This window comes from Ranitomeya imitator, chromosome 5, assembly GCF_032444005.1.
Source record: "Ranitomeya imitator isolate aRanImi1 chromosome 5, aRanImi1.pri, whole genome shotgun sequence".
NCBI classification, from domain to species: Eukaryota; Metazoa; Chordata; class Amphibia; order Anura; family Dendrobatidae; genus Ranitomeya; species Ranitomeya imitator.
In genome coordinates, this window is record NC_091286.1 from 139916396 (window position 1) to 139937668 (window position 21273).

The 21273-nt window shown below is 40.2% G+C and overlaps 1 protein-coding gene across 4 annotated transcripts in view; it reads left to right on the forward strand.

Moving 5' to 3' along the window:
- Positions 1 to 21273, forward strand: part of ADGRG6 (adhesion G protein-coupled receptor G6) — a 259254-nt gene that overhangs the window by 164776 nt on the left and 73205 nt on the right. For all 4 annotated transcript variants that reach the window (XM_069769188.1, XM_069769187.1, XM_069769189.1 and 1 more), the window contains 2 exons: positions 9243 to 9322; positions 13662 to 13714. In XM_069769188.1, the coding sequence (XP_069625289.1) occupies positions 9243 to 9322; positions 13662 to 13714 (133 nt within the window). The remainder of the gene's footprint in view (positions 1 to 9242; positions 9323 to 13661; positions 13715 to 21273) is intronic.

Here is a 21273-nt window from a genome sequence, read left to right on the forward strand (position 1 = left end):
CCCTGAGCTACTCACATATAGCCCCATAATTTTCAGTTTTGGACATGATTTCTTTTCAATTCCTAATTTTTAATTTTTAATATTGACCAGTTGAAATAGTCAATTGTTTCACAATTCTATAATAAGCTTAACTACTTGTAATTTTGGTAATTTCAGCAATTTTTGAAACAGACTCAGAACAAGCTATGCCTAAGGGCAGTGTTGTATGAAAGCATCATCTTTAAAATTATGCCAAACTTTAGAGATATGCAAGAGATTTCTTTATTCTACACTGTTTTTAATGAGAGTTCTTAGAAAATGTAACGTTCAGGGCACATAGGCTGCAATTGTTCTTGACAGCACAGATCCTGTTTACACAGGACAATGTCCTGCTGAAAACGATGATCTTTTCTGCAGTTCAAAAGATTATTCTTTACTGTTAGGGCAGTGAGAATCTGGAATTGCTTGCCTGAGGAGGTGGTGATGGGGAACTCAGTCGAGGGGTTCAAGAGAGGCCTGGATGTCTTCCTGGAGCAGAACAATATTGTATCATACAATTATTAGGTTCTTTAGAAGGACGTAGATCTGGGGATTTATTCTGACGGAATATAGGCTGAACTGGATGGACAAACGACTTGCTAACTATCTTACTATGTATTTCACTCAATGAATGAGCAATTTGCTTGTTCTTTGGGTCCTCCACTTAGCTTGCAAAAAAGAAGGCTAAGCGGAGACTTAATAGCTGTCTATAAATATCTGAAGGGTTGTCGCAGTGTAGAAAGATCATCCTAATTCTCATTTGCACATGGAAAAATAGAGAAGCAATGGGATGAAACTGAAAGGGAGAAGATACAGATTGGATATTAGGAAAAAACTTTTTGACATTTAGGATGATCAATGAGTGGAACAGGCTACCACAAGAGATGGTGAGTTCTCCTTCAATGGAAGTCTTCAAACAGAGACTGGACAGTTATCTGTCTGAGATGATTTAGTGAATCCTGCATTGAGCAGAAGGGTTGGACATGATGATCCTGGAGGTCCCTTCCAACTCTACCATTCTATGATTCCTTGATCCCCAGCCTGTTTAGCAGCCATTTTACACAGGCCAAACCCGCTTCAGTTGCAGACTGAAAGATTTGTAATAAAGCCTTCATTGCATATAGTCAGCCATTGGTCTTGGCATCCCGTCCTATTTACACAGGATGTTGCATTGCCAAGAGCATTTTGCTTTTTCGTTGGGTGATCGGCAGCCTGTTTTGACTGCAAATTTATCATGAAGAATGCTTGTTCACGATAATCTTGCAATGTAAATGGACTCTCAGTTATATAGTGGAATAATATGTTATGAATCTAATGTGTGCACAACTAATCCACTGTGTGTATACATGATTATTGCATAGATAGAAAGATTGTATCACACTACTGTCAGTTCATATAAATATTACTTGATAAATCACCAATAAATGAATATAGAACAAATAATAAAATCATATAACTTCATACACAGTAAAACATTTATAAACATTGTGAATATTTTGGCATAGACATAATTATTTGACTATGTAAATGTGTTAAATTGTCACAATTGGTATCTTATTTTTTTGTATGCTATTGTCCTCAAAAATAGCTTTAAATGCACACATTAAAATACCGAATAGTCAATAGTCCATAGAAGTGAACATGTGCTATCACTTTAATGGGAACTTGTCATATAAAATAATGCTATTAACCTGCACATTTGGGATTAATCTGCAGGTTAATTGCGGCATTTTGCATGTCAGCATTCTGACGCCGTGCCTTGTCGACACTGAAAACCCGGCAGCCAAGAAGAAGCTTTATTCCAACCCTGGCAGACTCGGTCTTCCAGTCATAGGAATGGCACCGGAACAATTTCAGTGCACTGATTGATAGAATTAGAGTCGGCTGTCAGTCAATGCGGGGGGGGGGTGTGGTTACAGCCATCACTATCTATGCAGAGTGAGGTGACTGAAACTGTATCTGCTCCACTCCTACCGTATGACTGCAAGCTTAATGCTGCTGACGAGAATAAAGTTAATTTTCTCCCAGCGTCAGGCCTCTCATTGGTGGCACCGCATGGTGTCAGAATGCTAGTAACCTGCAGATTAACCCATATCAGCAGGTAAATAGCATTGGGACTTATATGTTTTCTAAGAAATATGTCTTTTTAATTTGAATAATCTTATTAATGATATCAGCAATGGCTCAGCGTTTTGTAGATTGATATTTACTTGTGTATATAATGAACAAATTTGACATGGATCTCATGATATGCATATGTTTGCTCTGTATCTTCTACTTATAATTCACAATTTGTGGGAGCGTTTACTGAAAAGCCCAAAATATAATGAAATAAAAATATAAAGAAAAATTGTTCATATACAGTATGTGACATGATAACACATGTTTGGAAAGTATATGGGCTGGAAATGAAAGACCCATTGACAGTATACCCACAGTGAATATCAGGTCACATATCTCTTTGTGTTCGAGTTCTGATATACAGTTAATTGACAAGTATTTTACTGTGTATGAAATGATATGCTTTTATTATTGACTTTTATATTAAATATAATTGATGATCTCTCTTCTGATTTTTACTGAAAACTGTATGAATTGATGATTGTGATATCGATTTTTAAAAAAATTAAATTCCATATACTGTATTTTTTGGACTATAAGATGCATTGGACCATAAGACGCACCTAGGTTTTAGAAGAGGAAAATAGATGAAGCACCAAATGTGGTAAATTATGTACTTATATCTCCCATCCTGGTATATATATGGCCCAAATCCAGGTATACATGGTCTTCTCATCCTCATCCTGGTACACATGACCCCTTCATCACATTTCTAGTATACATGGCACCAATCCTGGTATACATGGTCCATTCATCCCCATCCTGGTACACATAGTCCCCTCATTCCCTTCTTGGTATATACAGCTCTGGCAAAAATTAAGAGACCACTGCAAAATGTTCAGTCTGTCTGCTTTTTCTCTTTATAGGTATATTTTTTAGTAAAATGTAAATTGTTCTTTTATTCTATAAACTTCTGACAACATGTCTCCGTATTTCCAAGCAATAAATTTTATATTTTTTCTGACAAAGAAAAATGGTCTTTTTTTAAAAAAACAGTGCTTTCAAACCTCAAATAATGCAAATAAAACAAGTTCATAATTATTTAGAAACAACAATACTAATATTTTTACTCAGGAAGAGTTCAGAAATCAATATTTTGTGGAATAACCTTAATTTTTAATCAAAGCTTTCATGCGTCTTGGCATGCTTTCCACCAATCTTTCACATTGCTTCTGGCACAAAAAATAAGCAGTTCTTCTTTGTTTGATGGCTTGTGACTTTCCATCGTCCTTTTGATTACATTCCAGAGGTTTTCAATGGGGTTCAGGTCTGGAGATTGGGTTGCCCATGACAGAGTTTTGATGTGGTGGTCTTTTAATTGTTGCCAGAGCTGTATATGGCCCCAATCCAGGTGTATATGGTCTTCTCATCCCTATCCTGGTATGCATGTGCTACTCATCCCTATACTGTTATGCATGACCCACTCATCCCTATCCTAGTATTGACAGTATACCCACAGTGAATATCAGGTCACATATCTCTTTGTGTTTGAGTTCTGATATACAGTAATTGACAAGTATTTTACTGTGTCCCCTCACCCCCATCCTCGTATGCATGCCCCCCTTATTCCTATCCTGGTATGCATGGACCTGTCATCCCTATCCTGATATGCATGGCTCCTCATCCCTCTATGAGCTTGGAAAGCAGTGATTTTTCATTCCCTTTAGTAGAGTGCACATGTAATCGCCCTGCGGCTGCAGGAAACCAGCGGCTGAGGTTACTTTGCCCACTATCAAAGATCAATGAATATTCACTGCTCTCCATGCCTATGGGAGTGGAGAGCAGTGAATTCTGATTCCCTTAAGTAGCTGACACACTTCAGAGCTCAGCCACTGCAAGAAGCTGGTGGATGCAACTAACAGCGTGTCCGCTATTAAAGAGAAATTCATATTTACTGCTCTCTACTCCCAAGGCGTGGAGAGCAGTGAATATTAATTTCTCTTTAGCAGTGCAGTGCGCACAAGTGTTAGCCACAGCAGCAAGCTACTGCCTCCTGTGACACATTGCTCCGCTGCTGCCGCTCCCCCCTCTCCCCATCTACAACAGGTACATATGGACTATAAGATGCACCCCCTATTCTCCACCAATTTTTTGGAGGAAAAAAGTGCATCTCATTGTCCGAAAAATACAATATAATATGCCAGAATTTGGTGTATACTATAACCTTTTAGTAGCCACATTTTAATGTTTTAATGCAGATTTTTCTGAATGCTTACTAATGATTCTGCTTTACATACGACCCCAATTGCATCACCCATGTTGTAGCAGGAAATTAAAGTAAGCATATAGGAGGAATGTAAGACATATATACACATCTTCATAATTTGATTTATAGCTTTTTGTAATTATTTCTACAATTTACAAATGTAAAAACAAATACAGCAGTTGACATAAAGAAAGATGTGAGTGTTGTGTTTACAAGTCCCTTCCATGTATTTATGCTGTAAAACAGTGGTTAAGTGTGTTCTTATAACCCAAAGCTGAGGACATAGTAAAAGAAAGGATTGATGCACTCACATACACTGCTGGAGTCAATTTTCTAGATGTCTCCGCTTTACATTTGACTGTGCGTGACTAAATGTCATTTAAATCTTTGAGGTCATACACTGACTTAAGAACTTAATTCATCATAATTACTGTTAAAATAGGAACATTTCTGCACGTGAAAAAGGAATCCTTCCAAGTAATAAAAAAGAGGAAGAGAAAAGATGTGTACAGAATGTCAGGGTTTAAGATAATCAGTTTCTGTTGAATAATAGTAATTATCTTGTGCATCTCAAGCTGTTGTGAAACTATACCTCCCAGTATGGCTTGACAACTGCTGACCCATTTTTTTTTTTTAAAAAAAAAGCAAAATTATTCACTTATTATCAAATGCACCAGCTTAGCTTAATTTTCCCCAAAAATTCAATTTCTGACGGATAAATGTGAATGTTCCATATTATGCCCTCTTCAGAACCAAGAGCATAATAAACTTAGAATGTATAAAGCAAAACTGCTCACCTCACTGGCTGCCCGGCTTCTCTCTGTCTGCCACATCCAATCTTCTAATTTCTGTCTTCGCATGCAACATCTCCATCCTCTTCACTGTAACCCAAGACTTCTGGGCCAGTCACTGGGCATTGTAAGACCGTGGCGCCACCTTATGGCACACAGAAACCACCAAGCCTGGAAGTTCTGGACTATAGTCAAAAAGCCAAAGATGTAACCTATGACAGCAGAAAGAAGATGGCCCAATTGCAGACAGCAAGCAACAGGGCGTCTGGAGAGGTGGGCGGTGAGGTTTTAGTTTTAGAGGTCTTTTTTACTGTTCGCCAACTCTAAATGGTTCACCAAAGTGGGCGCCAACCTTTTTTTATGTAAATACAGTTGCAAAGTGTTTGAATCGGTGTGGATCCACAAATTTCAGGAAAGTTGACTTGAACTCATTCCTCATTGATTCACTTGTCTCTGCAAATTAGATGAGCTTCAAATAGGTTGTATAAGATTCAAATAAAATGTCTGGGTTTTTTTTTCATAAAACTGCACCACTATTGACCATGGACTGTCTTATTGTTGCTGTTTAGTCCAACAAAACCAGGGGACAAGAGTAGCGCTGTTTCTGAAATATATATTAGTAACTCAAATCTTACAAAGCTCTCTGTGCAGACTTAGTCTCTATCAATGGGATCCTGTCAATATTCGAGTTGTATACTTGAGTCACACTTCATTAAAACTTACTGGTACAATTTGTGCTACATTTGTAAGACTGCTTTGATCCCCCTTCACATCAACTGGAGTGCAGTCAAATTACTTTAGTGTCATTTGAAGACACATTTACATTTTGTGTCATATTTGTTGCAAACCGTTACTGACATGTCACAAATTCACGAGATACATTACAGAGGAAAACCAGTTTTAAGCCCAGTTCCTTGATATATAAATTGAAATAAAAAAAGTGAAAAAAAGCTGTTTATTTATTTGTTTCACTATTTTTATGTACCATTTTGCTAAAAGATATGAAATTAGTAATTATTTTATTTTATTTTTTTTAAACCAGAACATGTTGACACATTCTTTGCAGTCTCCTTTAAAGAGGATCTGTCAATTGCTCCAAAAAATTTGAGCTAAAAATCTTGTAAAAATCCCCGAGCTCCCCCAATTCTGTCTCTCTTTTCCATTTTGCGTTTCATCACTCCGTGGCACAGATACTCACATTTGATGCTTTCGGAGCACAGCATGTGAAATCTATGCTTGCAGTCCAACTAGGTGTTTCTCCGTAGTCTTCTCTGAGGGTATACACTTTCACTCCTCCCTCTCAATCTCTATCAATCACAACACTAGCAGTCTGGCAGTCGCAGGTGCTGCTGAGCTGTGATTGGCAGCATCTAGCAAGACTGGAAGTGCATGTCCCAACAGAAAACTTTGATAAAATGCCAGTTTAACTGCTGGCAGAAATTTCACATAGTGCGCTCCAGAAGAAGCAACCAGGAATATCTCTGCAATAGAGCGACACAGTATAAAATGAAAAAAAGCATCAGAGTCGTAAAAGCTCATGGATTTTTGCAAGGTATTTAACCCATTTTTTTCAGTAAGTGATAGACTCTCTTTAAGTCTAGTTGTATTACTGTGTACTAATACTTGATGTAATTTGATGTCATCTAGTGTAAAAAACAACCTAGAAGCACAGAGTTTATTATTCAGATCCAGTGTACAGGTCCTTCTCAAAAAATTAGCATATAGTGTTAAATTTCATTATTTACCATAATGTAATGATTACAATTAAACTTTCATATATTATAGATTCATTATCCACCAACTGAAATTTGTCAGGTCTTTTATTGTTTTAATACTGATGATTTTGGCATACAACTCCTGATAACCCAAAAAACCTGTCTCAATAAATTAGCATATTTCACCCATCCAATCAAATAAAAGTGTTTTTTAATAACAAACAAAAAAACCAACAAATAATAATGTTCAGTTATGCACTCAATACTTGGTCGGGAATCCTTTGGCAGAAATGACTGCTTCAATGCGGCGTGGCATGGAGGCAATCAGCCTGTGACACTGCTGAGATGTTATGGAGGCCCAGGATGCTTCAATAGCGGCCTTAAGCTCATCCAGAGTGTTGGGTCTTGCGTCTCTCAACTTTCTCTTCACAATATCCCACAGATTCTCTATGGGGTTCAGGTCAGGAGAGTTGGCAGGCCAATTGAGCACAGTAATACCATGGTCAGTAAACCATTTACCAGTGGTTTTGGCACTGTGAGCAGGTGCCAGGTCGTGCTGAAAAATGAAATCTTCATCTCCATAAAGCATTTCAGCCGATGGAAGCATGAAGTGCTCCAAAATCTCCTGATAGCTAGCTGCATTGACCCTGCCCTTGATGAAACTCAGTGGACCAACACCAGCAGCTGACATGGCACCCCACACCATCACTGACTGTGGGTACTTGACACTGGACTTCAGGCATTTTGGCATTTCCTTCTCCCCAGTCTTCCTCCAGACTCTGGCACCTTGATTTCCGAATGACATGCAAAATTTGCTTTCATCAGAAAAAAGTACTTGGGACCACTTAGCAACAGTCCAGTGCTGCTTCTCTGTAGCTCAAAAGTGGCTTTACCTGGGGAATGCGGCACCTGTAGCCCATTTCCTGCACACGCCTGTGCACGGTGGCTCTGGATGTTTCCACACCAGACTCAGTCCACTGCTTCCTCAGGTTCCCCAAGGTCTGGAATCGGTCCTTCTCCACAATCTTCCTCAGGGTCCGGTCTCCTCTTCTCGTTGTACAGCGTTTTCTGCCACATTGTTTCCTTCCAACAGACTTACCATTGAGGTGCCTTGATACAGCACTCTGGGAACAGCCTATTTGTTGAGAAATTTCTTTCTGGGTCTTACCCTCTTGCTTGAGGGTGTCAATGATGGCCTTCTTGACATCTGTCAGGTCGCTAGTCTTACCCATGATGGGGGTTTTGAGTAATGAACCAGGCAGGGAGTTTATAAAAGCCTCAGGTATCTTTTGCATGTGTTTAGAGTTAATTAGTTGATTCAGAAGATTAGGGTAATAGGTCGTTTAGAGAACCTTTTCTTGATATGCTAATTTATTGAGACAGGTTTTTTGGGTTATCAGGAGTTGTATGCCAAAATCATCAGTATTAAAACAATAAAAGACCTGACAAATTTCAGTTGGTGGATAATGAATCTATAATATATGAAAGTTTAATTGTAATCATTACATTATGGTAAATAATGAAATTTAACACTATATGCTAATTTTTTGAGAAGGACCTGTATTTTACCACATGGTCCTGAATCAACATTTCTGCTTCTCCACTTTTCTGGATAAATTTACGTGTATTTAAGTGGCTTTAGTACTTGTACCTTATTCTCTATATGTTTTCAGATGTTTTTTAAGTTGTTTTTCTTTTTTAAGTCTTTTTATTTTTCCTGAACAACTTTGTTTCTAAAATGTTTTAGACAGATTCATGAAAAAAATGAAACATTTGGTGAATCTCACACCATTGCCCCACCCCCATTTCATCACCCCCTCTTCCTTCAGTTTTGCAAGATTTTGAGGATAATGTGAGACTTTGTTGCTAGAAAGTCTAGAAACTTTTTTGATTTGAATTGTGCGCCAACTTTTTAAAGGGAACCTGTCACCTGAATTTGGTGGGACTGGTTTTGGTCATATGGGCGGAGTTTTCGGGTGTTTGATTGACCCTTTCCTTACCCGCTGGCTGCATGCTGGCCGAAATATTGGATTGAAGTTCATTCTCTGTCCTCCGTAGTACACGCCTGCGCAAGGCAAGATTGAATTAAAAACATGTTTTGAGACCAACAAATACTATCTTTTTTGACTTGTGTAAATTTTTCAACAGAATACTAAGAATTAGTTTTTCCAAAAGTAAATCAGTCCAATAAAGCAAGGTGTTTTGGTGTTGATGTCGATGTCATTTTTTCTTACTAACATTGCTGTATTAGAAATCCTAAGTCTGCAAATGAAATAGCAGTAGATTAACCAATCATAATTTTATGATCAGCTATATTTACTAATATAAAGACAGCACAGTGCCTGCTAAATGTATGGAAGGTCTTAACTTGACTATCATGTTTTTGAACAGGTGGGACATTTTATAGGATTTCTATTACTGTGGTCATTGATGCTAACGAGTTAAAAGTCCAAAACTTGGTGTCACAATGGGTAAGTATACGTGTCCCTTACTAGAATTTATGAACAAGCCTTTCTAATATAATTTGTATTTGATTATGTATGACTTTAAATAATTTACACTTAAAGAGAGTAGCTGTTTTAATTTTTTTCCATAAATTGATAGTGACAATAAGTGACACGTGAAAATAAGATGTTTGCAATGAATCTTATTAGAGAGATCTGTACAATTAAGACCGATTTTCCCATTACTGAGATAGAAGATGGCAGTTTGTGCTAATAAAGTTCTATGGAGAACTGTAACCGTCGTTTCTGGTGTACCTTCAGCGGAATGTCTGTTTATGCTTCTAGCTCCTCCCCTCCTATCTCCATAGAATTTTAAAAGGACCAATGTCAGTAATGGGAAAGTCTGTCTTCATTGTATTCAGATTTTAACCATGAATTGAGAATGAATGATCAATCCAGAAAGAGAAAAAAGCAGATTTCTCTAATAACAAATACTACAAAGGTTATTATTTAACCCACTAACGATCGATGGCGTTTATCGTGCACTGTGCTGGTAAGCACTAACTGGCGCTGTATTAGCTCAAATCATCCAGAACTCAGACAACAATGCTAGGGAAGGGGATAATTAGGAGCTTCTACCTGTAACATACACGCATCCACACACACCACGATTTCTGATTATACTAGCGCATGGCCGAGCAGGCATGCAAACCTTTTATAGTCGCAGCCTTCTGGGACCTTGCCAGTGGACCAATCAGAGCTGTTTGAGGACCTGGGCATGTGACCTCCGACAACCAATGAGTGGTCATCTCACGGGCATGCTCACTAGACAAAAAGCAGGATTTAGTCCTAGGAGCGTCTGCTTGCAGCAGACAAATGCTGGTTACAATAGCTGGACATGGGATGGCAGCAGTAACCAGATACACAGCATCAGCCTGAGCAAGATGCTTGGACCAACATCCAAGGAAGAATGGGAGACCGCAGAGGACATGGTTCGAGATTCCCCCTGTGCAGCGGCGGGAACTCGACACCTAACACATAATATATTAAAGTCTATGTATATTTCAATACACATTATCAGTGTCAGATTGGAGTACCTTGACCCTACAAGAGAAGATCATTTGGGGGGCCACCATGCTTACAATGAGGCAATAGCTGCAGAGTCAATCCTTACTGTAACCTCCAATACTTATTCTAAAAGATAATACTTACCGAAAGCCCTACTTCACCAGAAGTGTCCTGGTTTGTTCACACATCTTATCTGCAGCAGGTCCAGAACAAAATGTAACCCATGAGGATTTTGCTGCAGGTATGCTGTTAAATAACTATCAGCAAATCTACATGTGAACATACACTTACACTTATTGACAGTGGCTGAGATTGGGAAGAAGACCTTAAAGAAGTACTCCGTTAACCCCTTAATCCCATGTGATGTACTATCCCGTTGAGGTGACCTGGGACTTTATTCCCAGTGATGGGATAGTTCGTCATATGCGATTGGCCACGCTCACGGGGAGAGCGCGGCCGATCGCGTCCGGGTGTCAGCTGACTATCGCAGCTAACATTTGGCACTATGTGCCAGGAGCAGTCACGGACCGCCCCTGGCACATTAACCCCCAGAACACTGCGATTAAACATGATGACAGCATTCCGGCTGTACAGGGAAGCATTGCGCAGGGAGGGGGCTCCCTGCATGCTTCCCTGAGACCCTCGGTACAAGGTGATGTGCTCAACTTGTACCGAGCGTGTCCTCCCTGCAGGCCCCGGATCCAAAATAGCCATGGGTATACATCCGGGTCCTGCAGGGAGGTGGCTTACCAGCGCCTGCTCATGGCTCTGCGCTATAAACTGTAGTGAAACACTTGGGGGTTCAAAGTTCTCACAACACATCTAGATAAGTTCCTTGGGGGTTTTAGTTTCCAATATGGGGTCACTTGTGGGGGGCTTCTACTGTTTAGATACATTAGGGGCTCTGCAAATGTAATGTGACGCCTGCAGACCATTCCATCTAAGTCTGCATTCCAAATGGCGCTCCTTCCCTTCCTAGCTCTGCCATGCACCCAAACGGTGATTCCCCTACATATGGGGTATCAGCGTACTCAGGACAAATTGGAGAGCAACTTTTGGGGTCCAATTTCTCCTGTTACCCTTGGTAAAATACAAAACTGGGGGCTAAAAAATATTTTTTGTGGGAAAAAAAAATAATTTTTATTTTCATGGCTCTGTGTTATAAACTGTAGTGAAACACTTTGGGGTTCAAAGCTCTCGCAACACATGTATATAAGTTCCTTAGGGTGTCTACTTTCCCAAATTGTGTCACTTTTGGGGGGTTTCAATGTTTTGGCACATCAGTGGCTCTCCAAACGGAACATGGCAACCCATCTCAATTCCAGTCAATTTTGCATTGAAAAGTCAAATAGCGCTTCTTCCCTTCCGAGCTCTTCCATGCACCCAAACAGTAGTTTATCCCCACATATGGGGTATCGGCGCACTCAGGACAAATTGTACAACAAATTTTGCAGTCAATTTTCTCCTGTTACCCTTGGTAAAATAAAACAAATTGGAGCTGAAGTAAATTTTATGTGAAAAAAAGTTAAATGTTCATTATTATTTAAACATTCCAAAAATTCCTGTGAAACACCTGAAGGGTTAATAAACTTCTTGAATGTGGTTTTGAGCACATTGAGGGGTGCTGTTTTTAGAATGGAGTCACACTTGGTTATTTTCTATCATATAGACCCCTCAAAATGACTTCAAATGAGATGTGGTCCCTAAAAAGAAATGGTGTTGAAAAATGAGAAATTGCTGGTCAAGTTTTAACCTTTATAACGTCCTAACAAAAAAAAATTGGTTCCAAAATTGTGCTGATGTAAAGTAGACATGAAGCATTCCAGAGTTATAACCTCATAAAGGGACAGTGGTCAGAATTGTAAAAATTGACCCGGTCATTAACGTGCAAACCACCCTTGGGGCTTAAGGGGTTAAAGAAAAATGTATCCTCTTAATATATTGCAATCATCATATTCTGTAACGCTGTGTACTTACAATTGCTCATTTTATCCTTCTACCCAGCTAATAATTCTTTTCAATAAGATCTCTGACATCACACAATTATAAACTTACTAGCTAAATCCTCTATAAGCTCTATGTAGAAACAAGAGGTCAATTTTCCCTGCATGAGTCATAAGTCACTACAAAAGACCCTGGTAGGGCGAGGAGTGGAGCAGCTAGGTCAGAAGTTGAAGAAGGGGATGATAAATGCAGGAGCTAGAGACTACCTGTTTCTACATAGCAAAGAAAAGAGAAGAATTTGCTGATAGAAAGGCAAAATGAGCAATTGTAAGAACACAGTGTTATATATTATGATGACTGCAATACAATAAGAGGATAAAAATCTTGATGGGAGTACATCTTTAAATCATTTATAGCCCCATATGTTATCTTTTATACCTCAAATGGTTTTCTATTTTATAACTCAAATGGCTTTGACCGATTGAGGGCTATCTACCTAACCCCTACGATTGTCATTATGTCTGAGGGTCATGGGGCATCATTCAGTTAGGAATTACATAAATGATGGAGAAAAAAAGGCTCTCGGTCAGTCAACACAACTCATATTATCTCTGAATAGTCAGTTAGGGATGATAACTGAGTCTGCCTCAGTGAACATTTACTAACAATGTGAGTGGGTATCAAGCAGCAGCAAGGATCTATCTTATACCTATCTCCTCATGCAGCGGTGCAGCCCACCAATCACAGCACAGCTCGTTACCTGAGCTAAGCTTTTTTGGGGAGGGGTAGAGCCACTGTGTAAAAAAACCCTAACATTGTAAAAAAATCATTTTCTGGCTATTATGCAGCAGCATCATTGCTCTCCCTGGTTGACCAACCTAAGGAAGAGGGGTAATGAGCAATCAGCTTTCTGGAGTGTTCTGATCTGTCCCTGAAGTGACATGCAGGTTGCAGTATTGTAGTACTTTTCAGTACATGGTACCATCGGAGGATCGGATGCTGAGTATTGTGTATAAAGGAGCAGAGCATTAGCTAAAACTTCTGATAGCCTGTAGTTTTGGTTGACTTAGTCATTCTTAGAAGGAAATCTACGCAGTACACTTGAGTCAACAGAGAATATATCAAGATTAGGTGGTTAGGATATTACATTAATGCTAAACAAATCAAGAACCCCAAAAATATAACAGAAAAACTATTTACATTTTCAAGTGATATGCTTGAAGCAGAATATATCCAGTTAGAATTTGCAGAGCAACCTGAGGCTCCAATTACAGTGCTAATGTCAGATCTGGTTATACAAATAAAGATCATATTAAAAGTAAATGTGAAGATTAACCTTTGAATTATTTTTCAGCTGAATCACACTTTTCAGAACTGGGACTACAAGGTTTTTGTTGTAAATATCAGGTAAGTGTTATGATGCTCTTCAATAAAGGGTTACCATTTGAAAAATAGGGATAAACTCTGTACATAACGGTTAATTTGCATTTACAGCATACTTTTCCTACTTTGCAATAATATCAATAATTTTTGGGAATTATGTAACTTTTTGTTAAGCATTGTGAAATTATGGATTACTTATAAAATTAAAAGCACTTAAATAGGATTTGCGATATTGGAAAAAACGTTTCCTAGGTGCAGTTTGTTTAAAATAACAAAAACAAATCTAGCTTTACTCGCCCTTCCGGGGTCCAGCACTAAGTCTCCGCCATTGTTCCCTGTGTCTATTATTGTTATTATTGACGTCATGAGGACAGCACTGCTGGCAATCAGTGAACTCAGCCGCTCTAAGCAGCTATAGCCACATATCAGATGCCAGAGAAGACTCAGTGGCAGTCCTGAGTAGGGTCATAAAAGCACTGTTTGCTTTATTAAATCAATCTTGCCAGAGAGAGGTTCTCTGAAACTGGAAAATCCCTTTAACAAGTACTCTTAAGGCCCCTTCACATTAAGCGACGCTGCAGCGATACCGACAACGATCCGGATCGCTGCAGCGTCGCTGTTTGGTCGCTGGAGAGCTGTCACACAGACCGCTCTCCAGCGACCAACGATGCCGGTAACCAGGGTAAACATCGGGTAACTAAGCGCAGGGCCGCGCTTAGTAACCCGATGTTTACCCTGGTTACCATGCTAAAAGTAAAAAAAAACAAACACTAGATACTTACCTACCGCTGTCTGTCCTCCAGCGCTGCGCTCTGCTTCTCTGCTCTCCTCCTGTACTGTCTGGGAGCCGGAAAGCAGAGCGGTGACGTCACCGCTCTGCTTTCCGGCTCACAGCCAGTACAGGAGGAGTGCAGAGCGCAGCGCTGGAGGACAGACGGCTGTAGGTAAGTATGTAGTGTTTGTTTTTTTTTTACTTTTAGCATGGTAACCAGGGTAAACATCGGGTTACTAAGCGCGGCCCTGCGCTTAGTTACCCGATGTTTACCCTGGTTACCAGTGAAGACATCGCTGGATCGGTGTCACACACGCCGATCCAGCGATGTCCACGGGAGATCCAGCGACGAAATAAAGTTCTGGACTTTCTTCAGCGACCAACGATCTCCCAGCAGGGGCCTGATCGTTGGTCGCTGTCACACATAACGATTTCATTAACGATATCGTTGCTACGTCACAAATAGCAACGATATCGTTAACAATATCGTTATGTGTGAAGGTACCTTTAGTTAAATGTAGCAACAGCCCTTGGCTAAGGTCTGATAAGATCTCATTAAAATCAACAAATCTGCCTTGTCCTATCACAAATAATAAATAGGCCAAAAACAAATATAAGAAACCAAATGCCGGTAATTGGAAATCACTGAATTTGTGAAAATATTAATAATCTTTATATAGCGCTAACATATTCCACAGCACTTTACAGTTTGCACACATTATCATCGCTGTCCTCGATGGGGCTCACAATCTACATTACCTAACAGTATGTTTTTGGAATGTGGGGGGAAGCCTACACAAAACCAGGGAGAACATACAAACTCCTTGCAGATGTTTTCCTTGGTGGGATTTGAACCCAGGACCCCAGCGCTGCAATGCTATCCACTGAGCCACCGTGCTTCCCTGGAGAATATTGGAGAACAATACTGAATATATAAATAAATATGTGCAAAATGCCATTTACCTTAAGATCAGTAAATAATCTACATACATATATGGGGAAATACACTGCCAATTTTGCATATTTTCCCACCTGCAAAGAATAGAGAGGTCTGTAATTTTTATTGTAGGTACACTTCAACTGTGAGAGACAGAATCTAAAAGTAAAAACCAGAAAATCATATTGTATAATTTTTAATTAATTAAAGAGACTCTGTCACCTGAATTTGGTGGGCTATGTAAATGCCCTGTGACCGGTCCGATGGGCGGTGTTCCCTCTTCTTTCATTCACCCCTTCCTTTCCCGCTGCCCGCAATATTTTCTTGAATTTGAGTAGGTTTCCTCCGTAGTTCACGCGTGCGCAATGCAATCTTGCCTTGTGCACGTGCAGTATGCTTTGCCCAACTGCGGGCAAAGCCGAAAAGCATTACTGCGCATGCGCCGCATCACTATGTCCCGGAACACAGGGAAATACTTCCGGGACATAGTGCGCCGACGCATGTGCTGTAATGCTTTTCGGCTTTGCCCGCAGTTGGGCAAAGCATGCTGTGCATGCGCGAGTCAAGATTGAATTGCGCACACGTGAACTACAGAGGAAATCTACTCAAATTCAAGAAAATATTGCGGACAGAGGGAAAGGAAGGGGTGAATGAAAGAAGGGGAAACACCGCCCATCGAACTGGACACAGGGCATTTACATAGCCCGCCAAATTCAGGTGACAGAGTCCCTTTAAACTGCATTTTATTGATCATCTACCAACCAGTAAGGATTCTGGCTGTCACAGACCTGTTAAATTTTCTATAACAAGCCCTCCTACTCTGCACTCATTACCAGTTTTATTTGCACCTGTTTGAACTTGTGACCTGTATAAAAGAGACGTGTCCACTCACAATCACACTCCAACCTCTTCCCCATAGCATCATGGGCTAAAAATGATTCTGAGAAGGCCAGGAATCAACCCAGAACTACATGGGAGGACCTGGTCAACGACCTGAAGGAATCTGGGACCACAGACTCAAACATTACCATTAGGAACACACTACGCGGTCATGGATTAAAATCCTGCAGAACCCGCAAAGTCCCCCTGCTCACCCCAGCACATATCCATGCCTATTTGAAGTTCACCAATGACCATGATGACCCATAGCAGTCACGTAGTCAGATGAAACCAAAATAGAACTTTTTGGTATAGGCTGAACTGGATGGACAAATGTCTTTTTTCGGCCTTACTAACTATGTTACTATGTTACTATGGTATCAACTCCACTCGCTGTGCTTGTAGGAAGAAGATGAATGAGTACAACCCTAAAAACTCTGTCCCAACTATGAAGCATGGTGTGGAATACATCATATTTTGGGGGTGCTTTTTTGCACATGACGACTGCACCGTATTGAATCGAGAATAAATGGGGTCATGTATCGTGAGAATTTGGCTAACAACCTCTTTCCCTCAGTAAGAGCATTGAAGATGGGTCGTGGCTGGGCCTTCCAGCATGACAATGACCCGAAACACACTGTCACGACAAATCTGTCGGGTTACCCAGGACCAGAGGCTCCTTCCTTCTCTGTAACACTGGGGGGCGCCCAAGCTTGCCCTACTCCCTGAGATACTTCGAATGGTGCCTTATCTCCTGAGTTAGCCCTCCGTCTGTTCATTTCCTTCACCCAGGGAAGAGGGGCGCTACTGTGCACCATAGTACACCAACCCAACAAACAAGGCAACACAAACAAGGGGTAACAGAAATTTCCAGGCATACAAAATATTCACTCACATATAACAGAGGACTGCACAGGGAGTGAAGGTAGGGGAATAAACTACACTACACTACACTTACAAACCAAGCAATAGTCACAGATAACTTCCTCTAAAAATCCTTCTCAAATGAACACCTCTCCCTCCTTAAGCCATGCAGCAAAGGATAACTCTGACAAGGATTTGTATCAGAGCCAGATTGTAAAGAGGAAAGGAGTGGCTAACTGAGCTGAGCTGCACAGAGATTTTCAACATGGCTGATTAACCCCTGTTCAGCCAGAAAGAATAAACACCATGAAAATTAAGGAAAAGTGATTCGTCTTAGCACCGGAGTGGGAGCAATCAGAAGCTGCCATCTTCTGGTGCCCCACTGTCACGGTAACCCCGTGACACAAACAGCCATGGAAACTAAGGAATGGCTCTGTAAGAAGCATTTCAAGGTCCTGGAGTGGCCTAGTAGGTTTCCAGTCCAAAACCCAATAGAGAATCTTTGGAGTAAGCTGAAACTACAGGTGCTTCTCACAAAATTAGAATATCATCAAAAAGTTAATTTATTTAAATTCTTCAAAACAAAAAGTGAAACTTATATAATATATAGAGTTATTACAAACAGAGGGATCTATTTCAAGTGTTTATTTATGTTGATGACTATGGCTTACAGCCAATGAAAACACAAAAGTAATTATCTCAGTAAATTAGAATAATTAACAAAAAACACCTGCAAAGGCTTCCTATGCTTTTGGACAGATGGCCCCTAGGTCAATTTCAGTAGGCTCCACAATCATGGGGAAGACTGATGACTTGACAGATGTCCAGAAGACAGATATCCACAAGGATAGTAAGCCACAAAAGGTAATTTCTAAAGAAGCTGGCTGTTCTCAGAGTGCTGTGTCTTATTGAAGAATGCAAAAAGTAAAAAATAAATGTTTTTAAACATATTAAAAAAAATATATAAAAGTTCAAATTACCCCCCTTTTGCCCCATTCAAAATACAACAATAAAAAAATCAAATATACACATATTTGGTATCCCCACGTTCAAAATTGCTTGATCTATCAATATGAAAAAAGAATTAAACTGGTCACTAAACAGCATAATGAGAAAAAAAGTAAAAACACCAGAATTACTTTTTTTTGTTCGCCACTACATTGCAATAAAATGCTATAATGGGCGATCAAAAGAACCTATCTACACCATAATAGCATCAATAAAAACATCAGCCCCAAATCACAAAGAATGGAGATGCTACAGGTCTCAGAAAAGACGCCATTTTTTTTTTTATCAAAGTTTTGTTTTTTTTCACCACTTAAATAAAAAAGAACCCAGACATATTTGGTGTCTATGAACTCGTAATGAACAGGAGATTTGTAATTGCAGGTCCGTTTTAGCACTTAGTGAACATGGTAAAAAAAAAGACTGTGGAATTGCACTTTTTCGCACTTTCACCGCACTTGGAAACTTTTTCCTGTTTTCCAGTACACCATATGTTAAAACCAATGGTGCCTTTCAAAAGTACAACTTGTTCTGCAAAAAACAAGCCCCCACATGGCCATTTTGACTGAAACGTTAAAAAGTTATGGCTCTAGGAATAAGGGGAGCAAAAAACAAAAACGCAAAACGGAAGATGGGTTTAAAAGGTTAAACAGTGACTGTTGTTTTAATTTTTATTTAATACATTAATAGCATACATGAAAATAAATGACTTTGTAATATATCTTATCAAATAAATCTGCTTCTTTCTCCTCCAGTACTGTTCATTCTCAAAATTCTCAATTCCTGGGTTTGAGAGTCTTCAGTGGTTGATACCTTTTAATTGCTAACTGAAAAGATGTTAGCAAATTGCAAGCTTTCGAGACTACTCAGGCATAGAATAACATAAAATCTGATTCACATATTCATACACAACAGGGAATAATGATATAGACAAGTGACTTGAAGAAGAACTATCAACAGAGAAACAGTGCTGGCCTTAAATACTGAACAGCTCATCGATAAGGAGTGTGAAAGTTTTATTGAAATGTGATTGAGGTGTGATCCATGGTTATGGTGCCCCCAAATAGTCTTAGTAGATATAAAACTACATAAACACATGCGACACGTTCATTTCTGCTCTGATTGTATCAAAGGTTGTGATAAGTTTGTGCTCCCAAATTTTTCTGTCTCTCTGAGATTTGAAACTACCTTTTAATACCAATAATTTCATGTCCATGATGCTGTGATCAGGAATGCAAAAATGTTTGGCCACAGGTAGATCTATTATTTTTCTTTTATCACAGATCTACCTATGGGCAAACATTTTTGTATTCCTGATCACAGACACAGTTCTTCACACCTCCCCCCTCTGGCCTTCATGGAAAATTATCAGTAGCAACTGTCATCTCTTATCTGAGTAATTAACAATCTGTCTACACTGAACTTAGGGTACCGTCACACAGTGCCATTTTGATCGCTACGACAGCACGATTCGTGACGTTCCAGCGATATCCATACGATATCGCTGTGTCTGACACGCAGCAGCGATCAGGGACCCTGCTGAGAATCGTACGTCGTAGCAGATCGTTTGGAACTTTCTTTCGTCGCTGGATCTCCCGCTGTCATCGCTGGATCGGTGTGTGTGACACCGATCCAGCGATGCGTTCGCTTGTAACCAGGGTAAACATCGGGTTACTAAGCGCAGGGCCGCGCTTAGTAACACGATGTTTATCCTGGTTACCATCGTAAATGTAAAAAAAACAAACAAACAGTACATACTTACATTCCGGTGTCCGTCAAGTCCCTTGCCGTCTGCTTCCCGCACTGACTGACTGCCGGCCGTAAAGTGAAAGCATAGCACAGCGCGCTGTGCTGTGCTTTCACTTTACGGCCGGCAGTCAGTCAGTGCGGGAAGCAGACGGCAAGGGACAGACACCGGAATGTAAGTATGTACTGTTTTTTTTTTTTTACGCTGGTAACCAGGGTAAACATCGGGTTACTAAGCGCGGCCCTGCACTTAGTAACCCGATGTTTACCCTGGTTACCTGGGGACTCCGGCATCGTTGGTCGCTGGAGAGCTGTCTGTGTGACAGCTCTCCAGCGACCACACAGCGACTTACCAACGATCACGGCCAGGTCGTATCGCTGGTCGTGATCGTTGGTAAATCGTATAGTGTAACGGTACCCTTAGGTTTTACCCAGGAATAGTGATCAGTCCTGGATGAGAAAGATGCAGATTTCTATGGTAAGATATACTACAGTCATGGCCAGAAGTTTTGAGAATGACACCAAAATTATATTTTCACATGATCTGCTGCCCTCTGGTGTTTGTCTGATGTTTATATCACATACAGAAATATAATTGCAATCATATTATGAGTACGAATAGGTTATATTGACAGTTAGAATGAGTTAATGCAGCAAGTCAATATTTGCAGTGTTGACCCTTCTTCTTCAAGACCTCTGCAATTCTCCCTGGCATGCTCTCAATCAACTTCTGGACCAAATCCTGACTGATAGCAGTCCATTCTTGCATAATCAATGCTTGCATTTAGCCAGAATTTGTTGGTTTTTGTTTGTCCACCCGTCTCTTGATGATTGACCACAAGTTCTCAATGGGATTAAGATCTGGGGAGTTTCCAGGCCATGGACCCAAAATCTCTATGTTTTGTTCCATGAGCCATTTAGTTATCACCTTTGCTTTATGGCAAGGTGCTCCATCATGCTGGAAAAGGCATTGTTGGGTGCCAAACTGCTCTTGGACAGTTGGGAGAAGTTGCTCTTGGAGGACATTCTGGTACCATTCTTTATTCATGGCTGTGTTTTTAAGCAAGAGTGTGAGTGAGCTGATTCCCTTGGCTGAGAAGCAACCCCACACATGAATGGTTTCAGGATGCTTTACAGTTGGCATGAGACAAGACTGGTGGGAGCGCTCACCTCTTCTTCTCCGAATAAGCTGTTTTCCAGATGTCCTAAACAATCTAAAAGGGGATTCATCAGAGAAAATGACTTTGCCCCAGTCCTCAGCAGTCCACTCCTTGTACTTTTTGCAGAATATCAGTCGGTCCCTGATGTTTTTTCTGGAGAGAAGTGGCTTCTTTACTGCCCTCCTTGAAACCAAGCCTTGCTCAAAGAGTCTCCGCCTCA